Source organism: Rattus rattus, chromosome 5 (genome assembly GCF_011064425.1).
Source record: "Rattus rattus isolate New Zealand chromosome 5, Rrattus_CSIRO_v1, whole genome shotgun sequence".
Taxonomy (NCBI): domain Eukaryota; kingdom Metazoa; phylum Chordata; class Mammalia; order Rodentia; family Muridae; genus Rattus; species Rattus rattus.
Window position 1 is genome coordinate 32122257 of NC_046158.1, and position 14790 is coordinate 32137046.

General features: G+C 36.0%; 1 protein-coding gene across 1 annotated transcript in view; it reads left to right on the top strand.

Annotated features, from left to right (window-relative positions):
- Positions 1–14790, top strand: part of Galnt13 (polypeptide N-acetylgalactosaminyltransferase 13) — a 629326-nt gene that overhangs the window by 76101 nt on the left and 538435 nt on the right. Inside the window, exon 3 of the mRNA XM_032903304.1 lies at positions 2613–2852. Coding sequence (XP_032759195.1) covers positions 2711–2852 — 142 coding nt within the window. The 5' untranslated portion in view covers positions 2613–2710. The remainder of the gene's footprint in view (positions 1–2612; positions 2853–14790) is intronic.

Consider the following 14790-nt stretch of genomic DNA (forward strand, 5'->3'; position numbering starts at 1 on the left):
GGTAAGATTGGCTTTTATAAGGAACATTCGAGTGCCCAAGAGTGTTATTCTGCATGTACCAGAGAATGTGATGCTGTGTTCCTAGTAGAGATATACTTAAGTCACACACAGAATTAAGAACTTGACATGTATATGTATGCATATGGCAGACAAGAATATACAACCAAGTTTTGTCACTGAAATAGTTAAGTTGGACTCTTCTCACCATGTTGTCTAGCTGTGGGACTCTAACAGGCCATGGAAGTAGGATAATTTAAATAATTCTTGAAGTAGTAATAGAATGTGATTTTGACTCTGTATCATAACTGAAGTTAAAATTAAATTCTTTATAACCTCAATTGCTAGACTCTTATTAGGAAATGACTTATCTTAGGCATTTTAATATTTAATAATACATTATTTCAGATTTTCTCGCAGTAATAATCATACTTTTCCTTAAAATATTCTGTCTTGCTTGAGCCTCATAATATTTTGTGAGGTGGATAGGGCAGGAAAGAAGTTATCAACAAAAATGAAGTGCACAGAGAGGCAGGCTGCCTACGGTCATGTTTTCATTTGATGACAGAGCCAAGGGCTTTGCTAGCCCCATCTTTAGAATCATTTATTGTGAGGTATTACTGCTAGAGATGTTGAAAAGATTCAATAGGTATTGTTGTTATATATGCTTCTCCATAGGTTTCTCTTTTCTACAATAAATTGAAGGCATGAATTCTATCTTAGAGTCAAAGTAAGAGAAAATTTTATAGACTGAGTTGTCTCATTTTTCAGGTTTAAAAATATGCACACTGACAGGAATGCAGGTAGGAGAGCTGTGCTCTGGTTACTAGGATCACGGACGGAGTTCTAATATTTAGCTTTAACTTTTATAGAAAAGTAAAGCAGAGAGGAAATGTACTAGATAATTAACATTCCAACACGGTATTTTTCAAGAAAAACAAACCCCAAATGTTATGTAATGTTTTGATTTCCACACATGATCCATCTCTGTCCTTTGGTAAATATTTATCCATATATCTGAATGAAAATAAATGTATGTTGTTGAAATTAGAATGTTTGTTTCATTTGTTTTAAACTCTCCCTTGGTGAATTGTGGTTTTGAATGTGTATTAGCTTTCATTTGTTGTCACAGGCACCATTCGTATTGCCTCATTCTACTACATCACTTATGCAAATTTAAAAAGGTCTTTACCTAGCAATTTGTGCTTTGTGTTACTAGTTTGAAAAATAGTCATGAAGTGTTTCAATTATCTTGCCTTCAGTATTATTCACCTAAAGTATCTGTGTCAGAACAACGTTATTCTTCTAATATTTAACAATTTGTACTTTACTTGATATTTATTCATTTATTTTGTGTTACTAGAAATTGAACATAGGTCCTTGCCTATGCTACCCAAGCACACTCTATTTTATGCTATCTTTATTTTCCTTTTATTAAAAATCAATTTTTTTCACATAATACATCCTGATTGCAACTTCCCCTCCCCCTACTCCTCCCAGTTCCTCCCCACCCCCATTCAGATCAATACTTGATGTTTAAGAGTAAGTAATATGAGATTATGTTGGATCTGATATGTTCATTATACAGAAAATTATATTTTGGATGGCTCTCAAGAATTTTGTAGCTTTTATGTTTTGCCCTTTACAATGTAATCTTGCTTATTTTCCATAAATATATTATTTTCCACTCACAAATACTCAATATATCTGCTGAGACGTATATCATCTCTGTATTTTTCTATGTAGATCAGATACCTTTAAGACTAACAATCATCAATTTATTTCATAAATTGCTGATAAATTGATCATCTTTAGAGCCATACTTGTTTGTTCGAGTGTTTTTAAGTTTTTACTTTGAGTCAGGGCTTCACTGTGTACGTCTAGCTGTCCTAGATTTCACTCTGCAGACCAAACCAACCTCAAACTTAGATATATTTGCCTCTGCCTCCCAGTGCTTGGATAAAAGGCATGCGCCACCATTGCTCAGCTAATTCATAATTGTTCAGTAAGATCCTTGGTAAGCTTGACTACACTTAATCCTAGTAAATCTTTAGATGTGACATTGTTATGCGTATTTCACAGATTAAAAAATGGTGGCAGAGGAGGTCTCCAAATGATATCATGTGAACAGACTCAGACTTGCTCATTATCTAAATGTCAGCCGTTAGCCTCTGTGGAACATTGTTATTTCAGGATGATTTATCTTGCAAAACAATATTGGCTTGCCAAAAGAACTGTGTCAGAGTAGGTGTGCCTTATTGACACAGTGCTATATAGGACAGCATGATAATGCATAAGGTAAAGTAAATGCCATTGGAAGAAATCAAATAGTTTATCCAAGACCCACCCTGCATTGTAGTTAGGACTCAGGGACCATATGCTAGAATCTTACCTACCTGGCTTGTTAAAGGCTGAGGGACTTTTAGTTTTACATGTGAGGGCCTGAATGCTGATATATCTGGGAGCATGAATAAATGAACCAAGTTGTTAATTTTGTATCTTATCTACTTTGGATAAAACATCCTTATATAATAATAAAAATTCTTTCTTTCTTTCTTTCTTTCTTTCTTTCTTTCTTTCTTTCTTTCTTTCTTTCTTTCTTTCTTCCAATATAGTGGGATGCATCTTACTTTTGTCCTGGAGATCACCTCTGTGGCTTGGATTTATCTCAGGAACATTCGTCTTCAGTCTCCGTGTTAATTAGAAATCAAGCATGAGGAGATTTGTCTACTGCAAGGTGGTTCTGGCCACTTCGCTGATGTGGGTGCTTGTTGATGTCTTCTTACTCCTGTACTTCAGTGAGTGTAACAAGTGTGATGACAAGAAGGAGAGATCCCTGCTGCCTGCGCTGAGGGGTGAGTGCTCATGCAGAAAGAAGTGCTGATGCAGGACAGAGCAGGACCCCTCGAACTAGATGAGTTCTGCCTTACTGTGGCAGAAGAACATTTTAGCAAACTGTTCGCACATATTTAATAATCTGGAAACTGCTATACTTGTGTAGCCTTAAGTGTCTATTTGGAAGAAATGACACTAGCTATGCAAACTCTATGATAACTTCCAATTTCTACCATTCCAGTGTTCTTTGATTCTACATAAAGAATTATTTTGAGCTGTTCCTATTAGACATAATTTGAAGTCTGAGCTTTCAAAAGCCAGTCGCCTTTAAAGATCAAGCACATAACACTGAGAGGAAATGATACAAGAATGAGACAGGAGGGGAGTAGAGAGGGTTGGGGATACATTCTTCTTGGAGGCCACCAGAGCCTTAGTTCCAGGTTAAAGGTATACATAATGTTAGACATACTATAAGGTCACTATTTCTTTAAGAATTAGTTTCAAGGAATAGAAAGCAACAAATTCTAAACAAATATGACAATGCATGCTAAATGGTGATTTATGAAGGAAGATATGAGGTTCAGTGCCTGCAGTTTTTGCGTATTCTGTTCTGTGACATCAAGATCCAAAATATATTTATTTCTAAAATATTCACAATAAATCTGACTTCTAAAATTTAAAACATGCTTAAGGGTGTTCAATTCATTAAATTACAATGGATTCTGTGCTTAATAATAATATATATTATATATGCATGCAAAATAAACATTTTCCTTTCAGTTTAAGGTGAAAGTTTTGAATCTATGAATTACTGAGTTATGATTATCATTTATAAATTTTAATTTAGCAATTTGAAGATTATTCTTTAGTCAAAAATACTCCGGTAAATGCAATTAAGTTGACAGTATTCTGCTGGAGGAAGATTAGAAAAGCGTAGAGCATTTCTGAAAATAACTTTTAGTTTAGAGTGTTTTATACAGCTTTCTAAAATGATCTTTCTCAGCAGGAAAGATTATGAGAATCTTTCCCTTTTCAAAATGTGTCTGCATTTCTCATGGTAGTTTTCACTTAGCACAGATAATTGAAAGTACTATGTAACTGATCAGTGTATTTCTTTTTAGATAGTTTGTATGTACTTTAAGCTTTTATTCCACAATTATTTGGCCAGGAGGACCTTATGAGCCCTATTTTTGATGAATGAACATGAGGTCAATTTCCTCTTCTTTAAGGAAAACAAACCCTAGAATTAGCCTCTCTGTGTCGTTGCTGCTGAGTATTGAGCTGCAGCTTGATTGAAAGCGGAGTGTGTTTGATACATTGTATCAGTGTTTAATGTTTACTGCATCTTTTTTTTTTCCCACTGGAGACATCTAGATTGGTCACAAAAACACTATAATCTGATTCAACAAAACCAGAGTGGTCTTTCTCATAGGTATGAAAAATATGCAGCTCTGCTGATTTACAACTGTAGTACAGAGTTTTAAATATCCAAATGTGAAATATGATGCTGCAAGGCAAAATACTTTTTCTGAAGCTTATTTTTTTTTTTTGTGAAAAGTGACCTTATTTATAAAATATTGCTTTGGTTTGCCAGGACTGCTGGAACATGAGGGGCTGGGTGCCATTTACACAGCAGGATTTTATTATTTTTATGGTTTCAGATCTTGGAAAATCCAAGATCAAGGTGCTTGTTAGATTTCAGGGAAAGCCAGGACAAATGGTTAACTAAGGAACCAAGACTTTTGCTGCCAGGCCTTCTCAGCATTGCCAACACCTGTTGGAGCCCTGTTTCCTTTGTAACCATTTATCCCAGGTTTCTTTGAGACCCAACAGTACTGAAAGATGTAGTGCTTTGGAAGACCGATTTCTTATAAAAGTTTAGTATTCCTGCTAAGCTCACATGGCCGGCAGTTGGAGAATATCTAAGGCCATTTTTCCTAAACAGTGACCTTTACTGACACGTCTCTGAAATTTTAATATTTTGTAAATATAATATTATGTAAAATATCAAGTAAATGTCTAGAATATACAGTTCAAATACTGATATTGATACTGAAGTGCTGTTACTTAAAATATCTAGCTGGGGAAATGGGAAGAATGTGGGGTTTCTAATTAGGAAGAGGGTAGTGATAAATGCAGAATTATAAGTTAGTAAAATAACAGTAAAGATTTCTGGAAATGTCATAAATATTCATACTATTAATGATCTATATTGGAAAAACAGCATAAAGATTCCCACAAGAACGCTGAGCTACACAACCATAACAGACATGCAGAGAACCCCTGACTCGTTTGCCTGCCTTTGTGATTCTTTTTCTCTTCCTGGATTGCCTTATCTAGTCGTTACACGAGAATATCAAGGTTGCCTGGTCTTAGTGTAGCTTGTTATGCCATATTATCTTGATGTCCCGGGAAGTCCTGCTCTTTTCTGGGGGGAGATGAAGGGGTAGTGGATCCATGGGAAAGAGGAGAAACTCTGAGAGGAAGGAGAAACTGTAGTCAGGATGTAATACTTGAGAGCAGAATAAAACCTCAGAAAACGTAATATAATGCATGTAAACCTTTGTTTAGATATGTGCAAATAGTTTTAGTTAAACTGAAGATCTGACCTGAAACCATCCTATTTGAGGACTTACTTTCATGGTACAGAAGGTGTCATGCAAACCCGCTAAGGAAGAAAGCAATCAACATTTCTACCCAACTAAGATCCCTGTGAACCACAGCAATAACCAGCCTGGCACCATCACTTCAAGGCTACAGTAGGGACATGCGTATCTTCAATGTAATTAATAACTCTTTAATTTGACATAAGCCCAGCTCTACAAGAAGGAAATTATGCCTGGTACAGGAAACTTAGCCAACTGACCAGAGCTAGTGACATCATGGATTTTGTTAGGGAACATATAACAAGCATGATCTTCTAATCACATTCTAAATATTTGTTATTATATACACAGATAAGTGTAGGTCTCACCCCTCATCAAAGAAATTTCTTTTTACAACCAATGGAGGGCATTATAATATATCACAAAGTAATATAATGCAGAGTTGTGGAGGTCAGTTTGAAAGAATATATCTATACTATGGTCTAGGGATACTATGCTATATTATATTATACTATGCTATGCTATGCTATGCTATGCTATGCTATGCTATGCTATGCTATGCCACTATACTATATTACTATACTATACTGTACTGTACTGTACTATACTATACTATGGCCTAGGGATACTATGCTATACTATACTATACTACACTATACTATACTATATTATAATGGCGTAGGGAACATTGAGGAAGGGGACCCAGAAAAATTGTATGAGCCAGAGGATTAATGATTTTACTATAATATTGAGTCTCTTATTGTCAGATGATACACTCATGTAATCTCAGCAATATGAATGCCTAAACACAAACAGAACAAGGACACGCTAAACATGGACTTAAAAGAGTGCAACCTTAAGCAAAATTTATGGGTAACTGGTGAATGCTGAGAGCACAGACATAGTCTTTCCCAGGGAAGAGCACACCAATTGGTAATCCAATACCAAATTGTCAGCCTTGGAAACATACTTACAATTGACATTATACAGACTGAATAGGGTGTATTCATGCACTTAAGAATATCTATAAATACATATACATGTTGGTTTGTACCAACAATTAATGGAAGAAGAGGACATGGTTTGAATAGATCAGGAGAATATACACGAAAGGGAAGGTGGGAAAGATATAATTATATAAGAAGCTCGAAAATGAAAAGAAGAAATTGACAAAAATAGTTGGAACAAATGAAATCATTCTTTTATTGTTAAATACTAGACTTTGTTCTCAGACATGTACAAATTCAGTTAAATGGGCCATGAATTGTCTTTAAGAACCACATGTTCTAATGTACTAGTCTAGCTACATTACCAAATAGAAAGGAGTGGCTACTGAACAGACTGGTTTCAGAATTAAGAGTTAATAATTAAGAGTTAAGAATTAAGAAGTATGGGAGACATGATGCTTCATGCACATTGGGAGTGAGCGGATTGCAAAAGGAATAAAGTTCTTTTCAAAAGTAAAGGTCCATGGAATCAGTAAATTAACTGATAAAATCTCAATCAGACATAGAAAGAATTACTAGATTGTACCCAGAAAGCCAGGATAAAGGCACATTTTATAGGATTTTAAAAGGCTGTGTGACTGAAAATGAATTTTAACTTGTTCTTAGGAACAGTTTCTAACAGTTGTTAGAAAGGCGAGTGCGTATTAATCATCCACAGACTTAGAAGAAAAGAATCACATATACCATGCAGTGGGAGTGACAGTTTTATCTTCAATTATGTAATTAGATATTTAAGTTTCATTTCTTCATTAAAACCACTCAAACTAGATGATAAGTAACAGAATATTAACTCATTTAATTGTTCATGTAGCAAACCTATAAGTATTACTTCCATTCTCAAAATTTTAATTTCTTTTTAATTGATTTTCTTTACTTATTGACTATTTCTTGCACACTGCCCCTCCCACTCACCTGTTCCCACAATCCTTTCCCCATCTTCTCTTTCCTTCTTCTGTTGAGGATGGGACCGCCTGGGAGTGGCATTCAAGTCTCTCCTAGGCTAGATGCTTCCTCTCCCACTGAGGCCAGACAAGGCATCCCTGCTAAAAGAACACATCCCATGAACAGGCTAGGATTCTTGCCTTGCTACAAGAGATGTCCTCTTCAGGCTCCATATCACCAAGGTAGTGAGTCACAGCTAAGGTCACCCCCATTGGTTCTTGGACCTTATCCCAGGTCTCTTTCTATCTCCTCTTCACCACAGTCAGTTGCAGATTTCCCTTCATTTACATGGCCACCTACCCATCCTTTTCGCCCTTCCCAACATCTGCTCCTAAACCCCCCATTCCCCTCTCCATTCTCTCTCCCCCAGCTCTCTCCCTCCATCTGCCTTTTTTGACTATTTTATTCCCACCTCTGAGGTTCAAGCTTCCTTGCTTGAGCCTTCCTTCTTGTTTAGCTTGTGGAGCAAGGGAAACACATCTTTATTTCTGGCAGTAGTGCAAACTTGTGCATCCACTTTGAAAATCAATTTGGTGGTTTCTCAGAAAACTGGGAATAGTTCTATCTCAAGACTCAGCTTTATGCCACTCCTGGGCACTACCCAAAAAATGCTCCAAGCCACCACAGAGATGCTCAACTATGTTCATAGCAACTTAATTTGCTATGAAACTGGTAACAGTGTTGATGTCTCTCAACTGGAGACTGGATAAAGAATATGTGGTACATCTGCACAATTTAATAGGGCTACTATTCCCCTATTAGAAACAAAAGCATCATGAGTTTTGCAGGCAAAGTGATGGTACTTGAGAATGCCATCCTGAGTCAGGAAACTAGTCCCAAAAGGACATGCATGGTATGCACTGACTTATAAGTGGGTATTAGCAATAAAATGCCGGTACCATGTTACATTCCAGACCCAAAGAAATTCAACAAGAAAGAAGGTGCCAGCAAGGAGGCTTCAATCTCACTGAGAAGTAGAGATAAAATTTAATTTGATGTCTCAAAAATAGGTTCACAAGTCCTAATTTGTCACAATGTACATATCTTATATGCACATTTTTTATCAGTTTACCTCAGTAAATGACTAAAATGTAATTACTCATTTTCTTTTTTGTTTAATTAAAATATAATTACATCATTATCCCACTCTTCCCTCTTCCACATCCACCTCCATATTTCTCCCAAAATTCAAGTCCCCTTCCTTAACCATTGCTGTTACATATACGGATAAATGAATAGACACAAATACAATCTTCTGAATCAGTCCAGAGTTGTTTACATGAGTTTATTACTTGGATTTATCACTTCTCAATGGATAACCAATAAGATATTCATCCCTGGGGAAGACTAATTCTTCCTCTCTCACTAGATGTCAGCAGCTTATAGCTCTCCACCCAGGAGTGAGGCTGCATGTGATTTCTCCTATCTACACTGGGATGGGAATTGTTGGACTTGTTTGGTCCATCTTTAGACAACACCATGGCATGTTCTTGAGATTTCATGAGTGTAGCTTTGCTGACTCAGCTAGAAGGCATAGTTCACAGTGGACTTCCTGATTCTCTGGCTCTTAAAATCTTTGCACCTCCCTTCGGATACAGGAATTATACTGTAGATTGTAGGCTTACCACTTGCGGAGGGGATCCCATGGTCAGTTTTTCTCCATACTCTCACTAGTTGTGGCTTTCTTTGAGGGTCTCTTTCTTTACTTTTAATAATTTTATTTTCCATGGATATTTTATGCATTTACATTTCAAATGTTATCCCCATTCCCACCTCTCCCTTAACCTCTCCCCTCTTCCCCTGCTTCTATGAGGATGGCCCATTCCCACCCACCCACTCCAAACTCAACGCCCTGGCATTTCCCTACATTGGGGCATTGAGCCTTCACAGGACCAAGGGATTTTCTCCTATTGATGCTGAACAATGCCGTCTTGTGCTACAATGTGACTGGAGTCTTGCGTTCCTCCATGTGTACTCATTGGTTGTTGGTTTAGTCCCTGGGAACTCTAGTGGGGTTTGGTTGGTTGAAATTGTTGTTCTTCCTATGGAGCTCCAAACCCTTTCAGCTCCTTCACTCTTTTCTCTAACTCCTCCACTGGGGACCCCACTCTCAGTCCAGTGGTTAGCTGCAAGCATCCTCGTCTGTATCAGTAGAGCTCTGGCAGAGCCTCTCAGGAGACATCCATTTCAGGCTCCTGTCAGCAAGCACTTCTTGGCACCAGCAATAGTGACCAGATTTGGTGACTGCATGTGGGATGGATCCCCAGGTGGGGCAGTCTCTGGATGAATTTTTCTTCAGTCCCTGCTCCACTCCCTGTATTTCTTCCTGTGAGTTTTTTGTTCTCCCTTCTAAGAAGGACTGAAGCATCCACATTTTGGTCTTCCTTCTTCTTGGGAATCATATGATCTATGATTTTTTTTTTTTAGATATTTCAAGCTTTCAGGCTAATGTCCACTTATCAGTGAGTACATACCATGGGTGTTCTTTTGTGACTGGGTTACCTCCCTCAAGATGATATTTTCTAGTTCCATCTCTTTGCCTAATAATTCCATGTAGTCATTGTTTTTAATAGCTGAGTAGTACTCCATTGTGTAGATGAACCACATTTTCTGTATCCATTCCTCTGTTGAAGGGCATCTGGGTTCTTTCCAACTTCTGGCTATTATACATAAGACTTCTATGAACATAGTAGAGGATATGTCCTTGTTAGATGTTGGAGTACCTTCTGGGTGTATGTCAAGGAATGGTATAGCTTGGTCCTCAGGTAGCACAATGTTCAATTTTCTAAAGAACCATCAGACTGGTTTCCAGAGTGGTTGTACCAGTTTGCAATACTACCAACAATGTAGGAGTGTTCCTCTTTCTCCAAATCCTCGCCAGCACCTGTGGTCACCTGAGTTTTTTTTTTTTTTTTTTTTATCTTAGCCATTCTCACTGGTATAAGGTAGTATCTCAGGGTTGTTTTAATTTGCATTTCCTTGATGACTAAGGTTGTTGAACATTTCTTTAGGTTAGATACTTTTCAGCCATTCGATATTCCTCAGCTGAAAATTCTTTGTTTAGCTCTATACCCCATTTTTAAAGAGGGTTATTTGGCTCTCTGGAGTCTAGCTTCTTGAGTTCTTTGTATACATTAGATATCAGCCCGTATTGGATGTAGTATTGGTAAAGACCTTTTCCCAATCTGTTGGTTGCCATTTTGTCCTATTGACAGTGTCCTTTGCCTTACAGAAGCTTTTCAATTTTATAAGGTTCCATTTGTCAATTCTTGATCTGAGAGAGTAAGTCACTGGTGTTCTGTTCAGGAAATTTCCCACAGTGTTTATGTGTTTGAGGCTCTTCCCCACTTTCTCTATTAGTTTCAGTGTATCTGGTTTTATGTGGAGGTCTTTGATCCACTTGAACTTGAGCTTTGTACAAGGAGATAAGAATGAGGCAATTTGCAATGTTCTATATGCTGATGTCCAGTTCAACCAGCACCATTTGTTGAAAATGTTATCTTTTTTCATTGGATAGTTTTAGCTTCTTTGTCAAAGATCAAGTGACCATAGGTGTGTGGATTTATTTCTTTGTCCTGAATTCTATTCCATTGTTCTACCTGCCTATTCATGTACCAATACCATGCAGTTTTTATCACGATTGCTCTATAATACTGCATGAGGTCAGGGATGGTGCTTCCCCCAAAATTTCTTTTATTGTTGAGAATAGTTTTTGCTATTCTGGGATTTTTGCTTTTCCAAATTAATCTGCAAATTCCTCTTTTTAATTCTATGAAGAATTGAGTTGGAATTTTCAGGGGGACTGCATTGAATCTGTAGATTGCTTTTGGCAAGATGGCCATTTTTACTATATTAATCCTGCCAGTCCATGAGCATGGTATATCTGAGATATGGAAATATTTTGAAATTTTCTTCGATTTCTTTCTTTAGAGACTTGAAGTTCTTGTCATACAGATCTTTCATCTGCTTGGTTAGAGTCACACTGAGGTATTTTATATTATTTGTGACTATTATGAAGGGTGTTGTTTCCCTAATTTCTTTCTCAGCTTATTTATCCTTTGAGTAGAGGAAGGCTACTGATTTATTTGAGTTAATTTTATATCTAGCCACTGTGTTGAAGTTGTTTATCTGCTATAGGAATTCTCTCGTGGAATTTTTGGGGTCATTTAAGTATACTATTGTATCATCCGCAAATAGTGATATTTTGACTCATTCCTTTGAAATTTGTATACCTTTGATCTCTTTGTGCTATGTAATTATTCTGGCTAGGACTTCAAGTACTATATTGAATAGGTAGGGAGGTACTGTAAAATGAGCTTCATTAATGAGGGAGGAGAGCTATACTTATTCAGAAGTATAAGGATAAGTGTTGAGAATGCAGTTAGAAAATTATGCTGGTTTAGCAAGTAGTAGTGGTAGATTGTCTTATAAGATCCTTGACCTCACTAGCTAAAAGTAGCTGTCTAGATTTACAATACATTTTGTTTAGTATTTTCTATCCACCAAACATTATGTGAAGAATAGTTTATGTCAGAAGTAATGATAAAATTATAATGAAGAAGATATTTTGTGCAGGTTTGTCTCAGTGGCCAGATGTGGTTTGGATTCACTGATACTGCAAAACCAACCACCTACCCATGCATCCAGGCAAACTTTAACAGAGGAATGCCCAGAAGACATGTTCTTGTTTTCATTTTTATCAAGGAGAAAAGTAATTAGAATTATGCTAATGAAATGTCAGAATACCCACCCTATGCTATCAAGCGGAGTTAGAGTTTGTAAGTATTAAATAAAGAACAAAATCAGTAAGGCATAATTGTCATTTAGGGAAAAAAATATAACTTTCCTTTCTGGAAAGACTATGAAGAGCAGTGTTAACTGAATAGAGAGGACTGGGCAACACTACTAAATTACTGACCAATAAAAAGACAATGGCTAATGAGATGTACCCAATCAGTGTCACAAATAGGGTGTGTTATATCAGAAACAAGTAAATCATTTAAATTTTCTGTTCCTTTTGTCTGCTCCTACAATTATTACAAAAGACAGTTCTTGTCTTACAGTGCTTTCTTAGCATGGTCTGATTTAAATTTTGTGTGTTCTCATGATCATAGAGTTTATGCTTATGATTTAAAGAAATAAATGAATTATTACAGAGAAAGTAAGCTTAAAATTTGTTGTTATATAGATAGCTTTGCTTTAATTCTTTAAAAAATAAAATCTCTCATTGCTTTTTATAATTTGATTTTCCATTCAAATTTATAGCCCGGAAACTTTCTTTTTCCCTCCAACAATCTGCCTTGTATTTTAGCCATACTACTGCCTTTAGTCTACAGAGGATTAGAAAATGTCATTGCATATATGTATGGTAATATTGGTAATATTCCATTTCACTCCTAATGAAATGTGTATCAGGTAGATGTGAGGCATCAGTCTACAGACATGAATGATATTGAGGATATTGAGAAGGGTCTAGTTAATGTGTATTTACTCAGAAAGGGAATGCATGGAGTGCAAAAATCAGAGATAATGAATGATTATAATATTACAACAATATTAGCAGATTTGAAATGGAAAAAATCCAATTTAAAAGCATGAGAATCAAGAATAAACTGATTTATAGAACAAGTCTCATTGTTAGTAAATACAAGTTTGGGAATAATTAAGGGACATATAGTTTCAAATCATGATATTGAGGTATCTATCCAAATAGTTATTTTAATTTTGATAAATTTTGAGTCATAGGGCCCTGTTTCTTCCTCAAAATTATGTATCATCCATGGCAATTTATTACTTCATAATTCCAGTCAGTTAATTTTGCATTCACTAACCTAGTTTTCATAAACATTGTTTAGTTTGATGTATTGTAGGAATCTGAAGACTGGGATCTTGTACCTATCAACACTTAGGATTGACTGTCTGCTCAGTGTTATGATTTTTAGGTTAATCATGTTTTTGTACATTAACAATGATTTCATCAAACTGAATACCTGACACAAGGTAATTTATTTAGAATTAAAGTATATTTGTTCTAGTCCCTAAATTTTGGTAATATAGGGTCAACTCATTGAGTTCTTGGTTCCAATAGTATGCACTGTGGCTTTATACTGCAGACTAAGGCCATTGTATCTTCAGATGGGAGACCAGGTCAGGAAGACCCACTGCCATAAGCTCTTGTAGCAGTATGTGTCCCTTGAGGAAGGTGCGGCCCCTGTAATCTAAACAGCTCCTCTATACTCTACATCTAGACAGCTGCACATTGGAGAACATGAATCCACGACCTATGTGTGAGGCATCCATTGAAATTTAAACCCTGGCATATGGACAGACAGCAATTGTTTATCCTTTCCCTTAATTGGCATTTAGGTCTCATTTTTGATGAATAAATCCTGCTACATTTATGTACAAGTCTATGTGTGGACATATGTTTTCTTAACTCCTGGAAAGATACCAGGGAGCAGAAATGCTGAGTCATATGCTAAGTGTGTGTTTAATTTTGTGAGGTACTGCCAGTCTGTTTTGACAACTTGTAAGACTGTTTTCTGCTCCCCTCTGCAGCGTAGGAGCATTTTAGATCCTCAGCATCTTTCCAGAGCTTTACTGTCACGTGTGTTAACTTCAAACCAATTTAGTTAAGGTTTTGTAGTATCCATTCTTATTTTCATCATTTGCTTTTCTTTGTTAACTATAGAATGTTCATATCATTTTATGCTTTTTTTTGTAGTTTTTCATGAACTGCTCAATTTTTCCTAATTTTCAAATTAGGTTATCTGTTGCTTACTTTAAAAATATGTTTTTGAAAGAACAGTTATTTTAAATTTTGATAAAATATAATGCATTATTTTTAAAGATATAGTTCTTCTTATTATATGCAAATATGAGTGTTTAGTCATAGTATATGATATAATTCTGTGTGTGTGTGTGTGTGTGTGTGTGTGTGTTTGTGTGTTTTAACTGCATACATGTATACACATCACATGGCTGCAGAGGCCAGAAGAAGATATTGAATTGTCTGGAACTAGACTGAAGGATTATTGTTAGCTGTTATGTGGGTGCTGGGAAATATGTCCAGGTCAGCTGCAAAAGCAGCAAGTACTTTTAATGGCTGAGCCATCACTCCAGCCCCATATGGAACATATTACCATTATTTTCCTTTGATGCTTCCTATGTATAATTTTAATTTTTTCCTTTCTATAAGGTCTTTAATCATGCCATGGCCATGACATTCTCACTGTAATAAAATTTTCTAGAAAATTCAATTTTTAAAGGTTTGGCTTAATTTTTATTCATAGTAAATATGATAACTATAAAAATCTAAGATATTAGTAACAGTAAACACAATAAAACAAAATTATTATATCTGAGATATATAATTAATTTTTACAAGTATTTACTGTTAAAAA